The sequence below is a fragment of the Pieris rapae genome, chromosome Z, assembly GCF_905147795.1.
Source record: "Pieris rapae chromosome Z, ilPieRapa1.1, whole genome shotgun sequence".
Classification (NCBI taxonomy): Eukaryota; Metazoa; Arthropoda; class Insecta; order Lepidoptera; family Pieridae; genus Pieris; species Pieris rapae.
Window position 1 is genome coordinate 4,645,749 of NC_059534.1, and position 22,163 is coordinate 4,667,911.

Sequence of the window (22,163 nt, forward strand, 5' to 3'; positions counted from 1 at the left end):
GTATTGAAATCAAAAATCAACTCAGGTAGGCGTCCATTTTTTAATAGGAACGTGTCTTGCAGCTGTCCTTAATAACAATGTATTCTGCCAAAAGTATAGAGGCACGCGGCACGCACTAATCTTAATGCTTTCAAGTATACCAGCTGCGAACTGTCAATATTAAAATTATTCTGAGATCTGCCGGTGAAAGTACATGGTAAAGGTGCACAAATTACGTTTCTCGTTACTCTAAAGTAAGTATAATGTTTTTTTTATTAACATCATACATTATTAGAATCCTTGTGTAGGCAGCTAGATATTACAGCACGAATGTTAAGCTTTTTTAATACACTCCTATAAAAATAAGTTCAGCCCTGTTAGTTTATTTTATTTCATTATTCAAATATCATAATTCCCAAATATTACTCTCAAAAATTACAAAACAGTGATGATGCATTCAAACGAACTAACGTAAGCATGTTTTGTTTACGTTAGTACAACTAACACTTCAGACTCTTTGCGTCAGACAATAAAAGTAAGTTTTATAAAATAGAGAGAAGACTTAGCGAAACTACAGGAAAATATAAAGAATGTAATAGACATAACATATTTATAAAATTAGGACATCAAAGTGGGCGATGTGAGTTTTCTAAGGTATTTTTTAAGGCAAGTGGGTATCGTCCTATTCAGACAGTACCATTTTTCCGGGAATCGAAACCCGAGCCTTTTCTCTGATGTGTATGATAACCGCTAAGGATACGGTGTAACTTTTGAATGGGATTACATAGTAAATCGGTTACCATTATTCAAGTTTTTTTTTTCGCAGGTTAACGTCTCGATTCTTTAATACTTTTTAATTGATTAAAAATATTTTAAAAGCCATAATTTATAAAGATTATTTTGTTTAAAAGCCACTGACCTACCAAAAGGCATGATTTCGCTGATCTCTGAATTATACACCAAATTCGTGCTGCAGAGACTGTAACAATATAAATACTTCGGTATAATTGTAGTGATACAATACACAATCAATATGAGCCCTAATTTCCGTCCGAACATCTGCATTAAAAGATACGAAACATATAAAACTGTGTCATGCATGGTTCAATTATGTTAAAAAGTTCTCGCATATCCAATGTGGGCTATATTTTCATCCTTTGAATAAATTATAGAGTATCTGTTAAGATGCACCTGGCAAGACAGTTGCCGCCATATTTTATTGACTGTATTTGACAAATCTGTGAGGATTATATTGAGTATGATATTGAAAATACTCCGCCATTTTCCTCTACCAAAATTAGGATTTTTATGGAGCTAACTATTTTTTATAAGTGAATACTAATATTTAACTATCGTGTAACTTTTCGACGGTTATTTGTATAAATAATTTCCTGACTACTTTTGAAATTTTTAGTTAGTAAAATCGCAATGGCGGTGGGCATTTTTTAATTGTTGGGTCACCCAGGTACCATGCAACTACATATATCACAATGGCGAGTAAGGAGAACTGGAGCGAAACTTTTATTCATTATTAAATCTTTCACGTATGATCTTAAATACCTCACAGTGAAATCGTTGAATAATGGTCTAATGACCATTATTCAACATTATTATATGACAGCAGAATCCTAATTATCCGTCCCATATACAAAAATAATCTACCATCTTGTATCGTAATAGAAATAATGGCAATCGAAAATTCTTACAAATTTTCTATATTAAGACATTGTTTTATAACAAACCATATAGAAACCATCGAATTACTCTTGTATAATTAAAGTGAAATGGGAGTTATTAATTTCTGTGCAGTGCTTTTTCGGAATGAAAGCTTTTGTCGACTCAGATTCTGATTGAAGTTCCACTTCCCTAATTCACGCCCTTCTCGACTTGTGTGTCTCGTATCAAATGTGTGCACGAATATATACTTCTTACTTGTTTTAAATTTATTAATACTCGGAATTTTTTTAATTTACATTTGATTGTTAATCTAAAAAATTATTTGACTATTGCATGAAAATTTATGAGTATATTGAAATATTAATCGTAACTTACTGCATTTCCCGGATTATAGTATCTGCGAGTTAGAACGAAAACATATTGTCGTCATTAGCGAAGTATATTGAATTTCAGTGGAGCTTTTGTAGTTAACAAGTTCCCGTACCGCGAAACGTGCGTATTATATTAAGGCCCACTTTCCATTTTGAAAATTAATTTAGTATTGTCTTGTTAAATCGAATATCATTTCAGTTCTATTGACTTAACGTGATGTGTTATAATATATACATTAGACTGTAGAAACATCACATGAAAGTATACATCGTCGTAGGTTTTTGCGTTGTAACATCATTACATTATTATGATAATAATGATAGTGTGCCCTACGAGTTCAATAATATCCAAAACTTAAAAGTCATAAAAGAGATATTATGAGTTTCTTGGTAAATAAAGTGACACTATTTACAGAACTTGCATATGACATACATCTCTATGTCTTAATTTAAAAACAGATATGTCCATTATATGATTTGAATTATTGAGCGAAATTGATAAAGTTTCACATGTCACAAGTTTAATTTCACAGTGTTAAGTTTAGATGTTGTAACATCACTCTGAAGATTGAACTATAGGATAAATGCCTAAGTAGCAATTGATCTAGTTAACCTAGATTCTAATCTAAGCTTGAAGCTCAAGAGATGATATTGTAACTAGCAGACAGTTTTCCATCACCTAGATTTCGTGATAACAATCTTACTTTAACAACTAAATTTTTTCGATGAAGGTCTGTTGTTCAGATTTTTTCTATTTATGACTCTATACCAAAAAAAAATATTTTACATACTTTAAATATAGAAACATTTTCAGAGTGTCAACTGTTTCCTTACGCCTTTTCAAATACACAAAATAGTTATACTGTTAGTTTAAAATTGAAAGCTGTGAATGGGATCATTAAGATAAATTTGTAATTAAGTTGTAAATGGTTATTTTCTCATTGGATAAAGGTTTTAAATTTTTTGACTTTGATCTGAAGTAACGCAACCAGCGTTTCAAAATATTTTGGAAAGAAATATAGACTATATAATTATAATACTAAGTGTACCCCTTAACGGGCAGTTCATCGATGTGTATTTTAATAGACAAGTAAGTGATCAGCTTTTTTACCTGCCAAATATCGTACGACATGCTTTTTGACATGACATTGACATGAGTTTTTAGACATGCTATGCCTCCTGATGTTTTCCTTTACATCAGAAGAGAGTAACGCGCAACCGAAAGGAAAATTGGTGCAAAGTTATGATTTCAACGCACGACCGCAGGTTACTATATTAAGTACATAATTTAATGTATATTTCTTTTTTTTTTGACGTTCATAAATGTACATTATGTTACCTATATGAATAAATGAATTTTTAATAATAATATTGCAATCTAAAAGATAACATATAGTTTTGAGTTGATTTGATACAAAAGCTTAATTCTTTCATTTTTGTAATATTATAGTTTATAACGCGATATTCATTATACTTAACACTCTTATCCTGGTAAAAAAACGTGTCGCGCAATGACAGTAGAGCTTATTGGATGTACAAAGAACCTACATGCAACTCATCACGAAAGTGCCCTTGCGATATAAAGCTTTCAGGCTTACACCCTTTCCATCTGAATATCAACTAGGTTAACGAATTTTAAACAGCCCTCCTTTTAGTTTTTAATGAAGCCGGACTAGTTGAATTGTAAATGCATAGGATAACGAAAATATGTCACTATGAACAGCGTTTTTCTTTTAAAATTGGAACGCATGGGGCTATTTAATGACATTAACAAATCGTCTCTGCTGATTAAGGGCCTAAATGAAGACGACTTCACTTCATAGTATAAAACAAAGTCGCTTTCTCTGTCCCTATGTCCCTTTGTATGCTTAACGCATCAAAATCCGTTGCGTAGTTTCAAAGATTTTTTTTAATAGATAGAGTGATTCAAGGGGAAGGTTTATATGTATAATAACATCCATTAAATAGTGGAGAAATACTGTTATTTTTGAGGTTTCTAATGTGATGTCGTAAATAATTACAGTTTTTCCGCCTACATTGCAAACACAGGCTGAACCCTACGAGTTTTATCAAAATAATGTACTAAGTATTGTACACATTGAAAAGGTCTACAGAAAAGTCCGTGATGGTATATGTCTATCTCTTATGGATAACCCACATTTTTATATACAACGTTCACAGATTTTCTGTAGTGTATTTAGTATCAACATTGCACCCGTGCGAAGCCGGGGCGGGTCACTAGTAATTCATAACTAAGCCTTTTTAGGATTATTAAAATATATTACGTGATTTGATATTTTTTTACTTTAAATTAGATGTGGTTTATTTTGTCAGTTGTCCGTGGTAAACGCCAACAGTTCATCATCATCATCATCATCACAAATCGTGGTGACTCAGGTCTTAGATACTTTGGGTTCAGTGGAGCATAAAACATATAACTTAGTTTTAGTCTGTTATCTCAATCTTGATTAACGTAAAAACTAATTGTAATCTGTGGACTATGGTAATGTCTAGTCTTAAATGAAAATTGATAACGGTATGATCGACCAGTTCCAATAAAACAGTCTGGTAATATACATAATAGATCGAACTTCTCGCGGCGTGTAAATATTTAAATTCCTCACTCATTTATTCAATCGTTATGTAATTGATTATATAGTACCTTATTTAAAAGACAACAAACCTATCTATAGCAACGTGTGTATACTATTAATAGTGTGAATATATGAGGTAGAAAGCTCAACGTTTTTTAAAGTTTTATTAAGGAAACAGAAGTGAAAAGTACATGGGCCGATGAATGCTATAGTGTAAGAAAAATAATTTTAAGCAGCTAACGAAAAGCTTTCAAATACATTAATGATATTGTTTTGCAAAATGATAGGTAAAATCTTAGCCTACAGATTCCTATATTGTGTATTTTGAAATTCATTCGTTGTTTTTCTTAGTATAAACGCAATAGCCCGGCCGGCATTGGCAATGGTGGCGTTCTCTTGTTTTAGATGCCATCGCACATTTTCTCGCTGACTTAGTAGAGTGATTAGTTTTCAGTGCGGTTTAAAAGTTAAATATTCTATACTTACATTATAATTACGTATTACTCCATATTGTCATGCATATCTCAATACACAACTCCGTCTCGAGTGCTGTCAAACTTCAAATAGAAAAAATGTGTCAGCTCATGTAATTGGTTCAAGTTTTACTGACTTTGCTAGAAATGTATTTTCAATTATTTACCTATTATAAGTACCCGCTGACTGCGTGGGAAGTAAAGCTAACAAGTCTAGACACAACAACAATATCTTAAATAATTAATTAAATAGCCTTATTGCTCTATCTGTTTACAGTTCAACTTATACAATTACATAATTCTCTTTATTGATTGGAGTCCCTGTTTGTAATGTACAGTATGTATAGTCCGGCGATTTCGAATCCCAGGAAAACAGTAAAAATCTGGCACTTAACCAAGACATACGAGTAGCTTTTAAAACACAAACATACACAAACATTTATTTGCCCGTGGCATAGGGCTAGGAACCACGTTGTTGCGTACAATATGCTGGCTGAAAAAATATCTGGATAATTTTAATAGTTACAAAAAATTGCCACATGCCGTATAAATGGTTTTTACGTATAGGTTCTGGCGATCCAGGCTTTATTGGTTTCACGGTATCAAGTTACAGCGCAAAATTCAGGGTATTTAGCACATTTTTTATTGAACGTGTATTGGTTTATTTTTTTCAAACAACTACTAGTGGAATGGAATGTAAATTGATATTTAACAAATAAACTCTCAATAATAATAGTAATTACTTTATTTTCATCACACAGCTAAAATGAGTTTTACCCAGAGATAAAAAATACAATACAGAATTTGAACTTTATGATTTACCTACACAATGCATAATTTAACTTAATATATATATATAGACAAGTTTGTACAAAAATATCCTGTATTAATATTTGTCAATTGTTGTAATTTTTAGGTCTAAGCTGAGCTGGTTTTCACAAGATGGTTTACTGTTTTACTGTTATATGTTGCACTGTTCGAGCGAATGTTAGATGCGCACATAGACAGAAAGTCCATTGGTGAACAGCCTGTTTTAACCTGTGGTCGTAGGTTCAATCCAGGCTGTTCACCAATGGACTTTTTGTCTATGTGCGCATCTAACATTCGCTCGAGCTCGAGTTGAGAGTCGCACACTGCCAATAAAGTATACAAATATCTGGTTATACCTCAACACGCATGGATTACGGTAATCGATTGTAAAACGGATAATATAACTGAACTTTAAAATGTATATTGTATAAGTCAGTATGCATAACGTATAAATGATTAATAATAAATTTTTATGTGTGTGAGATTTGTTTCCCAAAATAAGTATTATTTGATTCAGATTTCCTGACGCTTGTAGGGCCCACTTTAATAAATTTGTTGTCTTTATTTGTTTCAGAAATAATGTTATTTCCTCAATTTAATGTTGTTGATTATCGTAAAACAAATGTGTGATTCTACACATTCGTGTACGAATGCTAATAATGCATTGAAGGTATTAATGCAAATTATACATAGCGGTTCTTCCATGCCACAACTTTGTAATAGCATTTATTGTACAGAGTACCTCAGAATTTTATTCCTCTACTACATATTTTCACGTGCATTCCTGATATATAGAGCTTAAGCTAACGTTATTCCCGTATAACTTAAATAAACATTTGCACATAATGCGGGCGACGCAATTGACTTATTTAAATAATAACGTCTCCGATACGAATCATAAGTCGAAGCGTCAATAAGGTTGTGATTGGTGCATATGAAGGCTTCGCCGCTTCAGGCTTCAACAACTGTTGAACGCATCTGCGCTTAAAACGCAGCCCCCAAGTGTATAATAAAGGCTGTGGTCGTGCGGCGGAGCATTTGTGTAGCGAGAGTGGCCCGAGGTGGACGTACGCCTCCGAATTAACCCCCTCGCGAACTTAACTTACGGCGATGAAGTGCTTGAACTTTTGTGTTGTTTTATTATGTTTATGGACTGCGAATGGAGCCGAACTTCAAATTAAAAAGGAGCTTCAGGCGATGGCTGAGCAGATTGAGATCCTGAAAACCATGCATTTGTCCGATGTCACCCGATTAAGACAAGAAATTGACGTTTTGAAGTAAGTCCGACTTTATTGAATTATATATTTGCGATTCACCCAACGTATTTTATAATTTTACCAAGTTATCAAGAAATTAATGAATAATATTATAAATTTATGGTCAATTTGTATTGTTTTCACAAAACAATACAATGTTTCTTAATTTAAACTTTATATAAAATTTAATGATGTTGATATCTTTTGTGTCACTGCGACGGCCAACTGCATCTGCGACTTTTTTAAACTATTTCTTTATTCCAGTTTACATTTTTGATATTGATATGTGATAATATCCAATATCATATCCAATTATGCAAGCGCAACCTTTTGATTTGACATCTAAATGCTTATAAGTCGAGAAGTTCTCAGATCATACGGCCTTTACTGTAATTTTTTCCCTTTACACTTTCTGTGCGTCGAAGTTTTTATCTCAAATTTTTTCACACAACATATTTACTTACTAAAATAATTCTGGATGTTTTCAAGCCTTTTTTATATATTTTTTAATGACAAATTAATGAATCAATGCCTAATCTAATGAGGCTAAAGGTGCCTTGAATTATCGGAAATCATCATTCAAAATCATTGTTCAAAAATTAGTAGTTATAAAAAAGTGCCGATTCAATACCAGCCTTATGGCATTTTGGTTTTGGAATAATCTTAGTAATTTGCATAATTTACATGCACATACAATTTAAAATAACACCTGCTGATTTTTAATCACTTTTAGATTTAACATTTTGTAATAAACTGAGCAATATAGCACATATGAAGCCATGGCGCAGTAACATTATTAATATAAAACACGCTACTGCACCTGCCATCATGATTAAATGTATTTGCAATGGCCAAGCCTCTATTATCTAAGGAGTTTTTAATTTCAAAGTTTAAAGGGTATTCCAACTACTTATCTCATCTTATTTTCAAAGAGCACAATTTTATTTCACCTGGAGAACCTGGACTATAAATATATAATAAAAATAACTTTCGAACTTGAAGCATAAACAAAATAGACAATCCATATAATTTCTTTACAAATACAAATTGCCAAAGCTAAAAGCATACCTAGTAAAAGCTTTTCCTTGTTTGTAAAATTTCTTTATCAATGACAACAAACATGCGAATACATAATATTGATGTAACGTATGATATTATCTAACCATAACCAACCAACTTGATAATTTCTAATACTCTCTCTTTATGCACACATTTTTCTTACTCATATATATTCATAATTCTTTAACCTATATAACGAGATATTCTTGGTCGAAATGAAAATAAGACAGGGTAGGAAGATTTTAAATATAAATGCTCTAGAGGGTTTTTCAAGTCATAGCAAGATGAAGTTGCACAAGGCGTGTCGTAATAGAAAACTTTGTTAAGTGAAAGTGGTGTTTCGAGACTGTTGATAAGAGGCCCTCATCGCGAACCAGGGCATTGGATCAGCGCAAAATTTCTTAGCCCTTCGGGGAGTTACGGTGGTTTCGCGCCCTTGGAAATTTTCAACAAATTTGAACTTTCTCCAAAAACGATGTAATTTCCTCTACGAATATTATTGTTGAGAAAAAGCTTCCGTTGCTCAGTGATTAATTGCAGGTTGTTGAGTTAGAACCAGCTATAAGTTACTGGCACTGATTTCAAACGTTTGTTCCAATGTGGAATTATATGAGATTAAACAACATCGCACAGAAACATAACAATCTTCGATATTGTTGATACATGGCGGCAAATACATATATAATATAAAAGTATGCTCGCACCTCGCACAAATTTCCTATTAATGTCCGCTTTGATATCGCGACGAGCGAATATCCTAGCAATTTCCATTCATTCAATATTTAATATTCGAAGCCCTCATTGCAATCATTTAAAAAAAAGACGGAACTACTTTGAGAGATCTAATTGCTTTTTTTAAATAGGACGATGTTTTAAGAGAAAACTTTGCAAAATCGCGTTTGATTTCGAATACTTTTTTCTCAGTTCAATAATAATAATTTTATTTGAAAATATATTTTGTATATTCGGGATTAAGAAATATAGAGTTAGTTTTAAATATAAATATTTACTCAAATATAGGTAGAAAAAGTTATAAAATTACTATTATAATATTTAGAAGAATAGAAAAAGACAACTACAAAGTAATACTTAAAAGTGTAGTTATCGATAAACCTAGATTAACATTCTTGCCATTCATACGCCAGGTGTGCGCTGGCGTCTATCAGTCCTCTTTTTATTTAGTTATGTTTTTCTTAATGGCACCGACGTTTAAAATAAAAGAAATCGTTTTGTAGATATGTATAGGCTTTATTTGTTTCAGAGTAAAATACATTTTAGTTCTTAAGAAAAGAAATATTTCGCTGTTTAAAATTAAACTACCATTGATGTCTCCCCATCGACTTTTTAACCTTTCTTTTTTAATATGTCAAATCCAAAAACGTCAATCAAATAAGATTTGTTTGACTCTTGATCCGGTACATACATTTTTCTTCGCGATATTTTTTTATATAGAAAATTTATTTCCAGCCAATACAAGCGAATTTTCTATAAATTTTTCATTCGGTTAAACCCGTGACGGTATTTACGTATTTTGTAAAATACTTCCAAAAAACTCCTCGCTGGGGGGAACATCTGGCTCTAATGGGATGTTTATTTATATCCCTAGAGGAAGTAATATTATGCTACGAGCACACATCCGGTAAGCGGCGTGTGCGCGGAAAAGACTAGTTTTTTGGTGTTTTAAAATAATTGTAAATGTGATAAGTGATATTGATGACTCCTTAGAATAAAGTATATAATAGCACACTCAGCCTAGAATAAGAATATAAGAATTAAGTTATAGTAAAGCAGTTATCATATGAAACTAGCTATTCAAACAATCTAATTTATAAATAATTCAGCCGCCATTTTATAAAAATTAAGTTAAGTTAAATTTAAGTTTTTTTATCATTCAACGGTCAGGAGAGCCCAATTAAAGAATTTCTAAACAAATTTCTAATAGAAACAGCAGGTGCAAAGTTCTGTCCAACATTTGGTTGATGTTAGATTAGAATTTTTTGTTTCGACACGTGGCAGCCACAGAATTTTCAACCTTATGGCCTAGCAATCTGATATATCAAATTTTGAAATGTAGAGCGTGAATAAAGTTAAATTATTTATAAAAGGTAAGCTAGGGGCCTCTTCAAGCGATTTTGAACCGTATGTATACATGGAATTGGATTTTTGTTTAATAAACGGGTGCGTGATGTAAGGGTCAATTATTTTTTCTAACGCCCTCATCTGCTGCATATGGCATTCACATCTGCTCTTAGGAAATTCAAGGTGCTTAGGAATAAGTTTTTTCTACGATTTATTCAATCCTTCATTAAATTACACATCAAAACAGCAGTTTAACGCAATCTTAAGAGATATACATTATTTATTATATTAGTACAATGCTTTTTAAAATAAAACGGGTTAGACGCGGTTATCGCATGGGTTATTTTTTTAATAAGAGAATTTTTTTTTGAAGGTATTGAGTCATATCGATTATTTTATTTGAAGATTTTCAAAGACAACTGATCTACATATATTCAAAACGTAAACGTCATTAATTAAATCGTAATTTTGAGCATTAATTTTCTATACTTTATTACAACTGTGCCACGTTTTCCATTATGCAATTGGTTTCAGTATAATTTGAAATGACTATTGACATTTTCAGTGGATAGTGTGTTTGACAAGATCTGAAAGGCTTGCAAATAGCGTATTCACCGCGCGGCTGAATCCCAACTAATTTAAAACTAAAAGCTTTACGTGATATAACCTCAGTTCGAAGCCAATTATTTTTTACTGTTCTATTATTAAACAATACTTTGATATATATCTTTTTTTAATATTCGTAAATGTAAAATTTTAGTTACTTAATGTTTAAATCAATTTCGATGTTTTAAAGCCTTTTTTGTCATATTATATATATTTTAAGGAATCAATCAAGTTAAAAAATTTACTTCATTTTCGGAAGTGTAGCTCGGATTTTGATTAGATTACATGTTCACGATATCATATCTTATTTATTTTACTATACAGATATCGCCTAATCGGTCAGTAATTCGTGGCATTAGGAAATTAAAACTTTCGATAGGCATTTTAAAATAACAAAAGCAACTTAATGAAATACTCTTTCAGGCGCATAAAATAATTGCGTTGCCCTGCTTCGAATTTATTTAATGAAAGGTCGGTTTAATTATCCCGAATGCAAACTCGCAAACACTCAATATATTGTTTACGTTAAATTCGAACTTCAATCAACAAATATAAAGCAAGTTTTACTAAAACACAACACAATTTTACAATAATAACAATTGGTTAGACGACGAAACATTAATATATTTATAAAACTTTTATCAGTTTCATTTTCTTTAGAAAAACCAATCCCAGCATATATAAAATGCACTTTGACAATTCTTACCTAATCAACCTCTCTTACATTTCTATCATCTATCACTAATCTTGATTATTAGAACTACCGCGTTGTATTCACATTAATTACATTCCTTATAGGTAATTATTTTTACCGTCCAAAGTGTTCTGTTAATGTTTCGTGATACGTTCAGGGGAATTATATATTATTGATTAGCTGAGGTATTTAATAACAAATGCGTAACGGACTGTATTCTGTGCAAGGGTGCGCAGGAGACACGGTCTCCGAGAAGCATTGTTGCATAACACTATATCCTGTTCGTTAGGGTGGCTACATACATATGTAGGAATATAATCGGAACTGCTGTAAACTGTTATAGTATTTTAAACATACTAACTAATGAATAGCTAAACAATCAAATGAATACAAAAAAAGTAATTTCCACCATGCCATGCATTATGATGAATGTTCGAAATCTAGTAAAATCGGTGTTTGTTAGATTTCAAAATTATGTCGAACGAATTGCCCGTGTCAATATGCTATATTCTATTGAGATTTTCAGTAATTATTTATGGAATTATTTAACTCGTTGCAATTACCGCTGGTATGTCAGGACCATGTTAGTTTAGATTTATACAAATAAAGTTTACTGTAACAACAGTAATTATAAAAAGCATTTCACCATCAAGACATTCAATTAATAATATAGTAATAAAATAAAATATAGCACTTTCGATTTGTATTCCTATAAGAACATATATCGCAAATTAATTCGTTTTGAAATCTTCATGTTCGTAAATAAATATTAAAGCTATCAAGTTCATTGGTGCATTGCATATTTTACTGAATACAAAATTCAAAATCCAGTTGCAATTAGGCGTACGTGACGGATAAAAGCGATTTACTTGGAAATTAAATTTTGTTGCGCTGAACTGCATGATACGTGACTCGATGACCCGACCCGGGATGCCGTTTGATTCAATTACCTACATCTAGTTAACATCGTTTTCCATAGCTTGAAGTAAAGAGCAGTAAACTGAAGAAATTGTTTATGGTTAGGTGGCTCTGTATCAAATATATTTCTGTACAAAACGTGTAACTAAAGGCACTTAATTACTTAACTTAACTACTTTTAACTTGGAAGCAATAAAATAATAAGGCTGCTGATAAAAAGCGTAAAATATTTCACATTCGACAAACATGTTTCAAGTAAAGCTCGTGAATGTTTTGAGGCTTTCAAGAAATACTTTTTAAAATTTTTTTTAGCTTTACAAAATTTTATTTATATAATATACATACGTATCTAATACCGAAAATATTAGTAGATTTAACAGTTAGAGTGTAATTGAGGATGCAAATAATTTGCGACATATAAAAAACCTTCTTGTATCTTTAAGATTATAATAAAATTTTCATTTTCAGGCAAAACCAGGCAGCCCCGACAAACAACCAAGACCAAAATTCTCAAGTGACTTTGCAGTGGGCACAGACGTCTATGAACGAGCTTCGAATGGAGATGCATGAACTCAGCAATAGCATCAATAGTTCTTCACTTCTTAGGCACCTTCATGTTATACGTAATGAGGTAAGAAACATTGTTTGAACCATTCAGAATCAAGTCCAGTCATAAATTAGTCGTTTATGTAAATTCATCATACTGGAAATACATTTTGACAAAAAGAGATTTTTTCATGTAAAAGCATCATCTGATGTTAACGGATACCGACGCCCATGGACACTCACATTGCCAGAAGGCTTGCCGATCTTTTTCATAATCAAATAATTTATTAAACTCTACATGTTTCCAAAAACAACGAGATGTTTCTGAAACAGAAATTATTTATTATTTCCAATTATTTACACGTATCGTCTTTTCCCCTGAATATTCAGAATATAAAATGATTGTTGAAAATATGGGCGTGTAAACAATATGTGCATTCGATGGCAAACAAACGTCGCTTTTTAAAATAAATTTTAATAATCAAGTGAATGTGTGATATATATGTTTGATTTAGCTTTTCAATACGAATATCAAGTTATTGTTTCGTGAACTTTTGTATATTTTCATTGTAATTTTCGCAGTTAAAACAAGCGCTAACTGAAACCAGTGATTTAGTTCAGTTCACGCGAACCCAGGAGACTAGAATTGACAAGTTAGACAATGAAGTTGGATTATTAAAACATGAAAACCAACAATTGAGGGCCATGGTCGCCCAACTAAGGGCTCACGTTGGAAAACTCTCTAAGGAGGTAAGAAAGATTTCACTTTTATTATACTTAATATAATACCTCTAAAGCGAAAACGATATAAACAAAATTGATCCTGTCATATAAAAATAATTATTCACTTACTAAACACGATGATTGCTCGATATAAGAAATTATGCCTTAAACATGAATAGTTTATAAGAGTTTTATTCCCACGTTTTTCTGTTTACGACAAAATCTAAGTACAAAAGCGTATTGCAGCGCCATTCATGATAAAATTTTCAACGGACGTAATTACAATCGGAGCCATTCACGGACTAGGGATTTTAATTTCTTAAGTAAATTTAAATTGTCCATTAATATGAATGCAGTTTTTGATGTTTAAAGTGCTATGTGTGCGACGACGGTTATATGTCGTTTGAATATTGATGAAATTGATTTATTGTCGCATTTTGTACCGATGAGCAACAGGTGTAGGTTGTTACGGTCTGTGACTGCGACCGTTGCCAACCGACATCATGCCTTACGCAACTAATTACTATCTTCTATAAAAACCTCTGCCCCTTCTACTACAATCAAAGGAGCAAAACATATTTGAATGGTTTGTTATATTATGAAGTAAATAGTATAAAAACTTTGAGACTTATCAGTTTCTTTAGATATCTTTTTAATACTAGCAGCCTTCTCGATTTATACCATGAATCATAAAATGATATAATATATATATTTAATATATAATGAAGATAGGTTTCTAAAGTTAATAAACGTAACGTTTTAGTAAAGTCTGCCGACTAAAGTTATTCCGAACCAATTTAACTTAGGGTCCTTCAAGAAAAGAGCGCACCAATTCTTAAAAGGCCGGCAACGCACTCGCGAGCCCTCTGGTATTTTGAGTGTCCATGGGCGGCGGTATCACTTAACATCAGGTGAGCCTCCTGCCCGTTTGCCCCCTGTTCTATAAAAAAAAGTCTATGGAACAAATTAGTTAATAAATACATGAATATCGAGTTAAATATAGTAGAGTAATTTAGTTTTACATTTCTAACGCAACACATTCCTTTGCGATAATTTTTACCTGCAACTAAACGAATTTAAGTGTCCTTAAGAATGACCACAAAAATGTTTTTATTAGTATTGAGAAAAACCTGTCATCAAAACGTATTCACCCTTGCGGTTCGCTAACACGCGGAAGTCCCATTCAAAACCTTTACAAAAGCGGCATAAAACGACAAAGAGACTGAATCCCGTGTACATTGAAGAGAATCTGCCAATAAATCTATATTGAATACGTTTCATGTTATTTTTCTCAAATAATTTAAAACCTTTGAAGGTTGATAGAATTTAGTAACGACATCACAGTCTCTAGGATCACATATGTTTAAAGAACTTTATTTCTCATTACAAAAAAAACAAAAATATTTCATTTACGTGAGAAACTTAATATTAATATAATATATATACGAGCGAGATACACGTCGCCATTAGCCGCACATATTATAACATATCTATTAGATTATTATATTCGAGTTTAAGAAAGAATCCTTACTTTGGTATTGATTTGATTGAGTGAGTTTAAGTGTAACAGTTATAAATTATTAAATATAATTAGTTTTCGTGGCAGATTACGTCTATGTTGTGGTTATTTTTCATGGAATTATTTTTCTTTATTCCATTGTTTATCGTTTAGACGCTGCGCTTCCGGAGTAGTGTCATGTAGCATAACACCTTGCAAAATAACTTTTACGTAATATCTGTGGGATACATGCACATTTCGGTGTCAGCAAAAAATTACGACCACCCGGCGAGAGAGACAATTTACACGAAAATCAATGCCTGGAACTAATGCATTAACGTTCAATTTTAACGTCACACGAACCAGGCAAATTCCCACAAACCATATGGGTCTTGTGGAACATTTAAAATCACCTGTTAACATTTTTGGACCACTTTCTTACACGGGCAATTATGATTAACTCTTTAAACACAAAAGCGCGGTTTTTTTTAAATTATTATAATTTATGTACATGAGAATTTTCTTGAGTCGTCGAACATGTTACTTTAATGCAATTAGTACATTAATCTTATGAGTCCATTAAGGCTCTTAGATTCTGTATCTAAAATAATATGATTACCAATATTAAATCTTAAATTATACATTGCGAAAAGGTTTTATGTAATTGATACTAAGAATTAGCATAAAACGAAACCGCGCGTGTTCGTTGGTCCCGAACGGCAGGTGTAAGATTACTGATTTTCTTCGAATATGTCTTCGATTCACATACAAATACTGGTTTCGGATCGAATTAACAAATTATATTTTTTGTATTAATATTTATTATAGCTGTAAATTTTAATTATTAGGTCGACATAAGTAAAATATTTTTTAACGTAATAAATGTGAATATGTCGTAGAATTTGTAGCAAAAATAGGCGACAGCTGTGTACCTAAATACCTGTCGTATGTATGTGTGTACCGAACAAAGTAAATGACCGAGCACAACGGATCCAGTTTCCGTCTTAAAAATAAATTAAAACTCATTCTGGAGTGAATTCCCTATAATAAGAACGGATATAATCCCGACGAATCAGTCTGGCCTTCTTTCTCAGGCAGATTATTGAGAATTAAATACGAACTTAATTTGAATAAGAGAAATTCTATGTTCTTTAGGTCAACGTTTCGCGAACATCGTTTATTTCAATTATAAACAACATTAATTGATATTGTAAATATATAGCATACACATTGTACATGGATACGGGGATGTGAATGAAAGCTTTAATCAAGATATATATCTATTTCTATATAATTTTTCACAATAAAATACCGGTCATGATCTCGTTACATTCCATCTATGTTCATAAATTGTACTTCTATTAATACGAAGAAACATCTGCCCGTACAACACCGCATTGCATATCTTGAAATAGGGATCTATATCCCACTCTCTACAGATGCAAGATGAACCACCTGGTGACTTGTTGCGAGCACGTTTAAAGCCTACTTTAAACGGGTATTATCAATGAAACTTAAGTCGTACTAAATATGTTCAAAGACCGTTAGAAAAATTTATCTTCAATTAAAAAAAATATTTTTTCACTATTGTAGAGGTAATAGATATTTTTTTACATTAACGTTAGGTATTTATATTTGAATTGCTACACAGTCGGTATTATTGTTACAGTATACCGCTCTTTTATTAGTTCAAAGGTTCTGACTTACGTCAAGAGATTTCTAGGCTAAATTGGTTGCTTCTTAGATATGCATTTTAAAAAAATCCGTTTCGAAACGGAAATTATACAATTATTCAATGTTTTTTTATAACGGAATCACTCTGATTTACACTTTGCCTAACTGTATGAACAGCGTTAACCCAAGTGATAAACATTTATAAATTTATAAGCACATCGGAATGTGCATGTACAATAAAGCATATAAGAGGTATGAGTTAAGTGGTTTTATAAATTAAGTGTCGGTTCAGCAAGGTTATAGGTTTATAACCAGTTCGGCGGCTCTCTTAATTACGGCGAAGGATTTACAGCAGATGGCCATTTCACTTTGTACCATCTTTAACTATTCATACGATTGGCATAATTCAAAGGTTTTTGAGTCGACAATTGTACATGTTTACCGTTATATCTTAATATGGTCAAGGTAAAGTTCAGTACATTATGACAAGAACTAGTTTGAAATGTCTTACGGTGAATAGTTGATTTCATCTCACATACAAAACTTGCAAACAAATGAATTATTTCGTGTATCATCAAGTAATTTACTTCATTAAGTCTTTAAGTTATTAATGGGAATGGGGACGTTGCATGAGTGATAATATCATTATACATTCTTTACAAGGTTGCAATGTAACGATACACACATTACATAACGTTATTTTGTGATTTTTACTAACTTAAATCCGCCATATTAATACAACTTTCATTCCGTATTCGTATCCTATTCCGCATAAGGAAAATACAAATAAGGTCAAATTAGAGTTCATACATTAGTAGATTATGAAAATACAATAGTATTAATAATAGTACTTAATAAAGTAGAGTACTTTAAGCTTTTAATTTGTTTCAGATTAAAGCCAAACAACTTGAAGAAATGGACAAGAGCAGCATAAACGAGGTTTTTGAGACCTACCGGGGTCCAAGCAACCACAAACTCCGCCATAACAAAATGGTTCACACTCAAATTTCGCGATTGTCTCGGACGCAAGATCAGCTCGACTCATACCAACAGACCCTTCAGAATCAATTACTAGATGTTCAACGCCGACTCGATCGTTTAGAAGAGCCCAATTGGAACCTCATAACGGCCAAACTGGAATTATATGATCTGGAATCAAAAGTATTCAAAGAGGAACTGAAAAATGTCTCACAGAAAATATCAGACTTTGATAAAGTGCACGCATCTTTGCTTGAATTGCGTGAAGACGTCGAGAGCATCGAAAATAAAGTTGATAAGACAATACCAGAGTTCAGAAAGGAAATATCAAAGTTGGACATCAGTTTTGCTCAGGTAAAATCAAGTTTCGCGAAACCTTGCATGATTTATTTTCATTTCGGCGACCAGATTTGATATATATATATATGGGATACCAGAAATGATATATTTTGATTCTGGATGACCTTTAGTTGTACGAATTTTTTAGCTTTCAGAATTGTAATTGAAAACACTTTATTTTGTTCTAGTTGAATGCTGCAACTTCCTACATCAAGGAGAACCAAGAGAACCTTAAACAGACGGTGAAGGCTATTGCTGTAAGCGTTAGCAACGTAATTGACCGTTCCGAGTTGGAGCGACTAGACATGAATAAACTGAACGAATCCATTGTAGAACTGAAAACTACGGCTAAACAGCACTTCTTTCGCCTCAATGACCATATCCTGAAGGTATATTAAGAATTTTAAGCAAATCCTTATATTTCATTTAAAATCATTAACTTAAAATAAAATTTATTAGGTACATTTAAATACATTCTATCACAGGGTCAAATTTTTACAGAAAGCATCCGAATTTAATTTTATAAATGTACACATGTTTACATATAAAAAAAATATATAATAAATACTACTATGCTAGTAAATGTATATTCTTATTAAATGTTTGTTTCGTATTATATTTATACATGCATTTTGTTACAGGCCGAAGCTACGCATGTGGATTCCAACTACACAATCGTCTCTCTTCCTGAATTGATGGGGGAAGTTAAGGAACTGCAACCTGTGGAGCGTGAGTACGAAGATCTAGTAAAACAATTGCCCAAAGACTGCTCCAACGTATCTGGTACTCCCGGGACCTACCTTATCCACCCCGGTAAAAATCCCATAGAGACCTGGTGCAATAACCAAACAACTCTTCTTCAGCGACGCTACAACGGCACTATAGAGTTCAACAGAGAATTCTCTGAGTACGTACAGGGCTTCGGCGATGCTTCTTCGGAATTCTGGCTTGGACTCCAAACAATGCACGAAATAACCGCCGACAACTGTTCTTCGATGAGAATTGACATGACTGACATCTACGGAAGCGTGTGGTACGCTCAGTACGACCACTTCTCCGTCGGCGATGCTGGTTCAGGTTTCGTACTTGATGTGAGCGGTTTTAAAGGAAATGCTAGCGACGCTTTCGAATACCAGAATCACATGGAGTTCTCAACCATCGATCGAGACCGGGACATCTCCAACACCCACTGCGCTGCAAACTACGAAGGTGGATGGTGGTTCTCTCATTGCCAACACGTTAACATTAACGGAAAATATACGCTGGGCTTGACATGGTTCGACTCTGCCAGGAATGAATGGATTGCCGTAGCTACGAGCGAAATGCGTGTTTACCGTCGCCCAGGCTGCTTCTAAATAAATATATTTAATATATATCAAAGTTCCAAATGTTTCGCACATATATAATTAATTGTGCTGTAGTGTTTAAATGTTGTATTATGATAATCATACCAAAGATAAGCTAGTAAGCAAGCTACTCTACACCCCTGAAGCTATTCTTGAAGAAACGTCTATACTTTATGCACCTGTGCTGAATTTTTGCTTACTTCTTGAAATAATTTCTAATTTCATTTCTGCTAACAATTTCGACTATACCCAAACTAATAATTTATGTGGCTACTACTTTTCATAAATGTAATACAGTAGATACTGTAATTCTAAGTATTATTTCCAGTTATGAATTCACTTCATTTCTATGAAAAATGTATAAGTAAGCTTTAGTCAATTAAATTATGTTATATACTTTAAGTAATTATTAATATTTAAGGTCTGAGCATAAAATGCATGTACTGATCATATATTGTATTATATAACTTTCCCCTAAAGTTTTTTTTAGTTTGCGTCTGTATTGCCTACATTCCGTTAGTATCTTTTTGAATATTTTATTTAGGTAAGTATTAATTAATATTAGGTGTTATATTAGTCAACCGTGGCCACCGGTTGTGTACCTATATACCTTAAATCTTTGCATTCTTATGTTATATGTTTACTGAAAACGTACGTCCCAATATTGTAATGATTTCGTGCGTAGGTTTAATTCTCATTTCATCTTGAATATTTTTTTATGTTTAAAGTAATAATCAATTATAAATGAGACTACTGTAACTAGACTAGAGTGTATTCTTGAAAAAAAAACATTAATTCTTAGCACTTTGTGTGTCGATTCCAGATGCAATTTAATCTTATATGAATGTTGTAATGTAGAAAAGCTTTACCAATGGATTTAACCAAATAAAGTATCAACATAAAAGATTGTTTAATTTATCCATTGATTCGTCACGTCTATTTATTAGACACAAGAGTTCTACAGTATATCACTTAATAGCTTTTGACGCTTGTCAGTATTAATATATTTAATAAAATTAATAAAAAATTTGAACAATTTGGATTCTATCTAGAGGAGAAGCTAAGCGTACATGCCCTTCTCACGACATTAACAAGAGGCCTTAATATGTACTCTGCACCGAGATAATACATTATTTAAATAAAACTTTGTGAAATTTTATAAAAGCATTTCTAAATTAAAATAGCTTTTTGAGTAAATTAAATTCTTTTCAGGCTTCTCTCGATACCGGCCCACTTTCTAAAGTGATTAACTGAAAACTTTTAAATTCAAAAAGGGAACAGCAGATTTTAATTTCTTATACACTAGGTTTGCTATAATTTTAATTAAAATTTCCTACGAGTGTCACGTGAAATTAATATTTTTATCTTACACAACCTTATCGGACTACGCTGTTAATATAAAAAGGACTTTGTATCATATATATTACGTGCTATTCTCGTACTACTACTCGTAATGTAATATTTGTGAACAAAGGACCTAAGGACCAAATAAATGCAGGCTCATAATTCTATAGTACCTACGTTGCACATATAATTAGTATTCGCTTATTGAAAGGCTATCTGATGTCTGACCTCAATTATCGCCATATTGCAAAAATTTGTAACAGGGCACTTACGATTTATGTACAGGCAATACAACGTGTTTAATTTATTCTTTCCGAATAAAATCACAATGCATAACATTTAATTCAATTAATCTTCAACGTCTGAATCATAGTCATATTCTATTTCATCGTAAATGCTTTGATTGCTAAGAAAAGGTTTTGTGTTTAGTGGTATATTGGGGAGAAAATGGTTTGCCGACATGTTTTGTTGCACCTTCATTTCCTTATACATATCCTTTTTTTCTTTTCGAAATGTGCCATTATATATGAAGTCTCTAATATCATATAGTCGTCCTTCTAATTTAGACAGTGTCGTATCAATGGTTAGCGGTTGTAAATTATATCGCGTTTCTGGCTTCACTATAAGTTTTTCTCTCGTCCTTTCAAGCCAAACTGATAGTTTATAGGATTTTGTTACCCTGAATAATTCCTTAATATCCTTACGGGTGATGTTTTTTAAAAGCTCAACGTTATTAACCAACCACCTGAAAGAAATGTGTATTTGTTGAAATCATGATGTTTTGTGTAGTCAATCGCTTACGTAGTTGTCTTTTAGAGAAGGCGGTAAATAAGTCTTATCAATTATTTATATTAAACTTATACCTTTACCATTCTTGTTGTATAACCCAACAGAAGTAAAGTAAGTAATGACGCAATAAACACGGGACAAAATTTAATCAAAATTATGCTAAGGATTAACACTGTCATGTGAAAATTTTTTATATCTAGCTATAGCTAAACGTAAGCTCTTTTTCTAATTTACATCGAAGCAAATATCTTGATTTTACTCTGGTTAATAAAATTTAATAATCTTACAAGAAATAATGCTGTATGTTCGTATATATTAGTGGCAGGTCGTGTGCGTAGCCACAACCTAGTCCCCAAGACAGGAGGCCAACCAGTTTACCACGAAGTATCAGCGCTGCACCTGGCACCCCT

The 22,163-nt window shown here is 32.3% G+C and overlaps 1 protein-coding gene across 1 annotated transcript; it reads left to right on the top strand.

Annotated features, from left to right (window-relative positions):
- The first annotated feature begins 6,937 nt into the window (after positions 1-6,937).
- On the top strand, positions 6,938-20,518 carry LOC110999297 (protein scabrous). The gene is made up of 6 exons (XM_022268299.2): positions 6,938-7,181; positions 12,985-13,147; positions 13,645-13,812; positions 17,849-18,289; positions 18,463-18,663; positions 18,916-20,518. Exons 1-6 carry the CDS (start codon positions 7,015-7,017, stop codon positions 19,627-19,629), a joined length of 1,854 nt encoding a protein of 617 aa, XP_022123991.2. The 5' UTR covers positions 6,938-7,014; the 3' UTR covers positions 19,630-20,518.
- Positions 20,519-22,163: the final 1,645 nt, after the last annotated feature.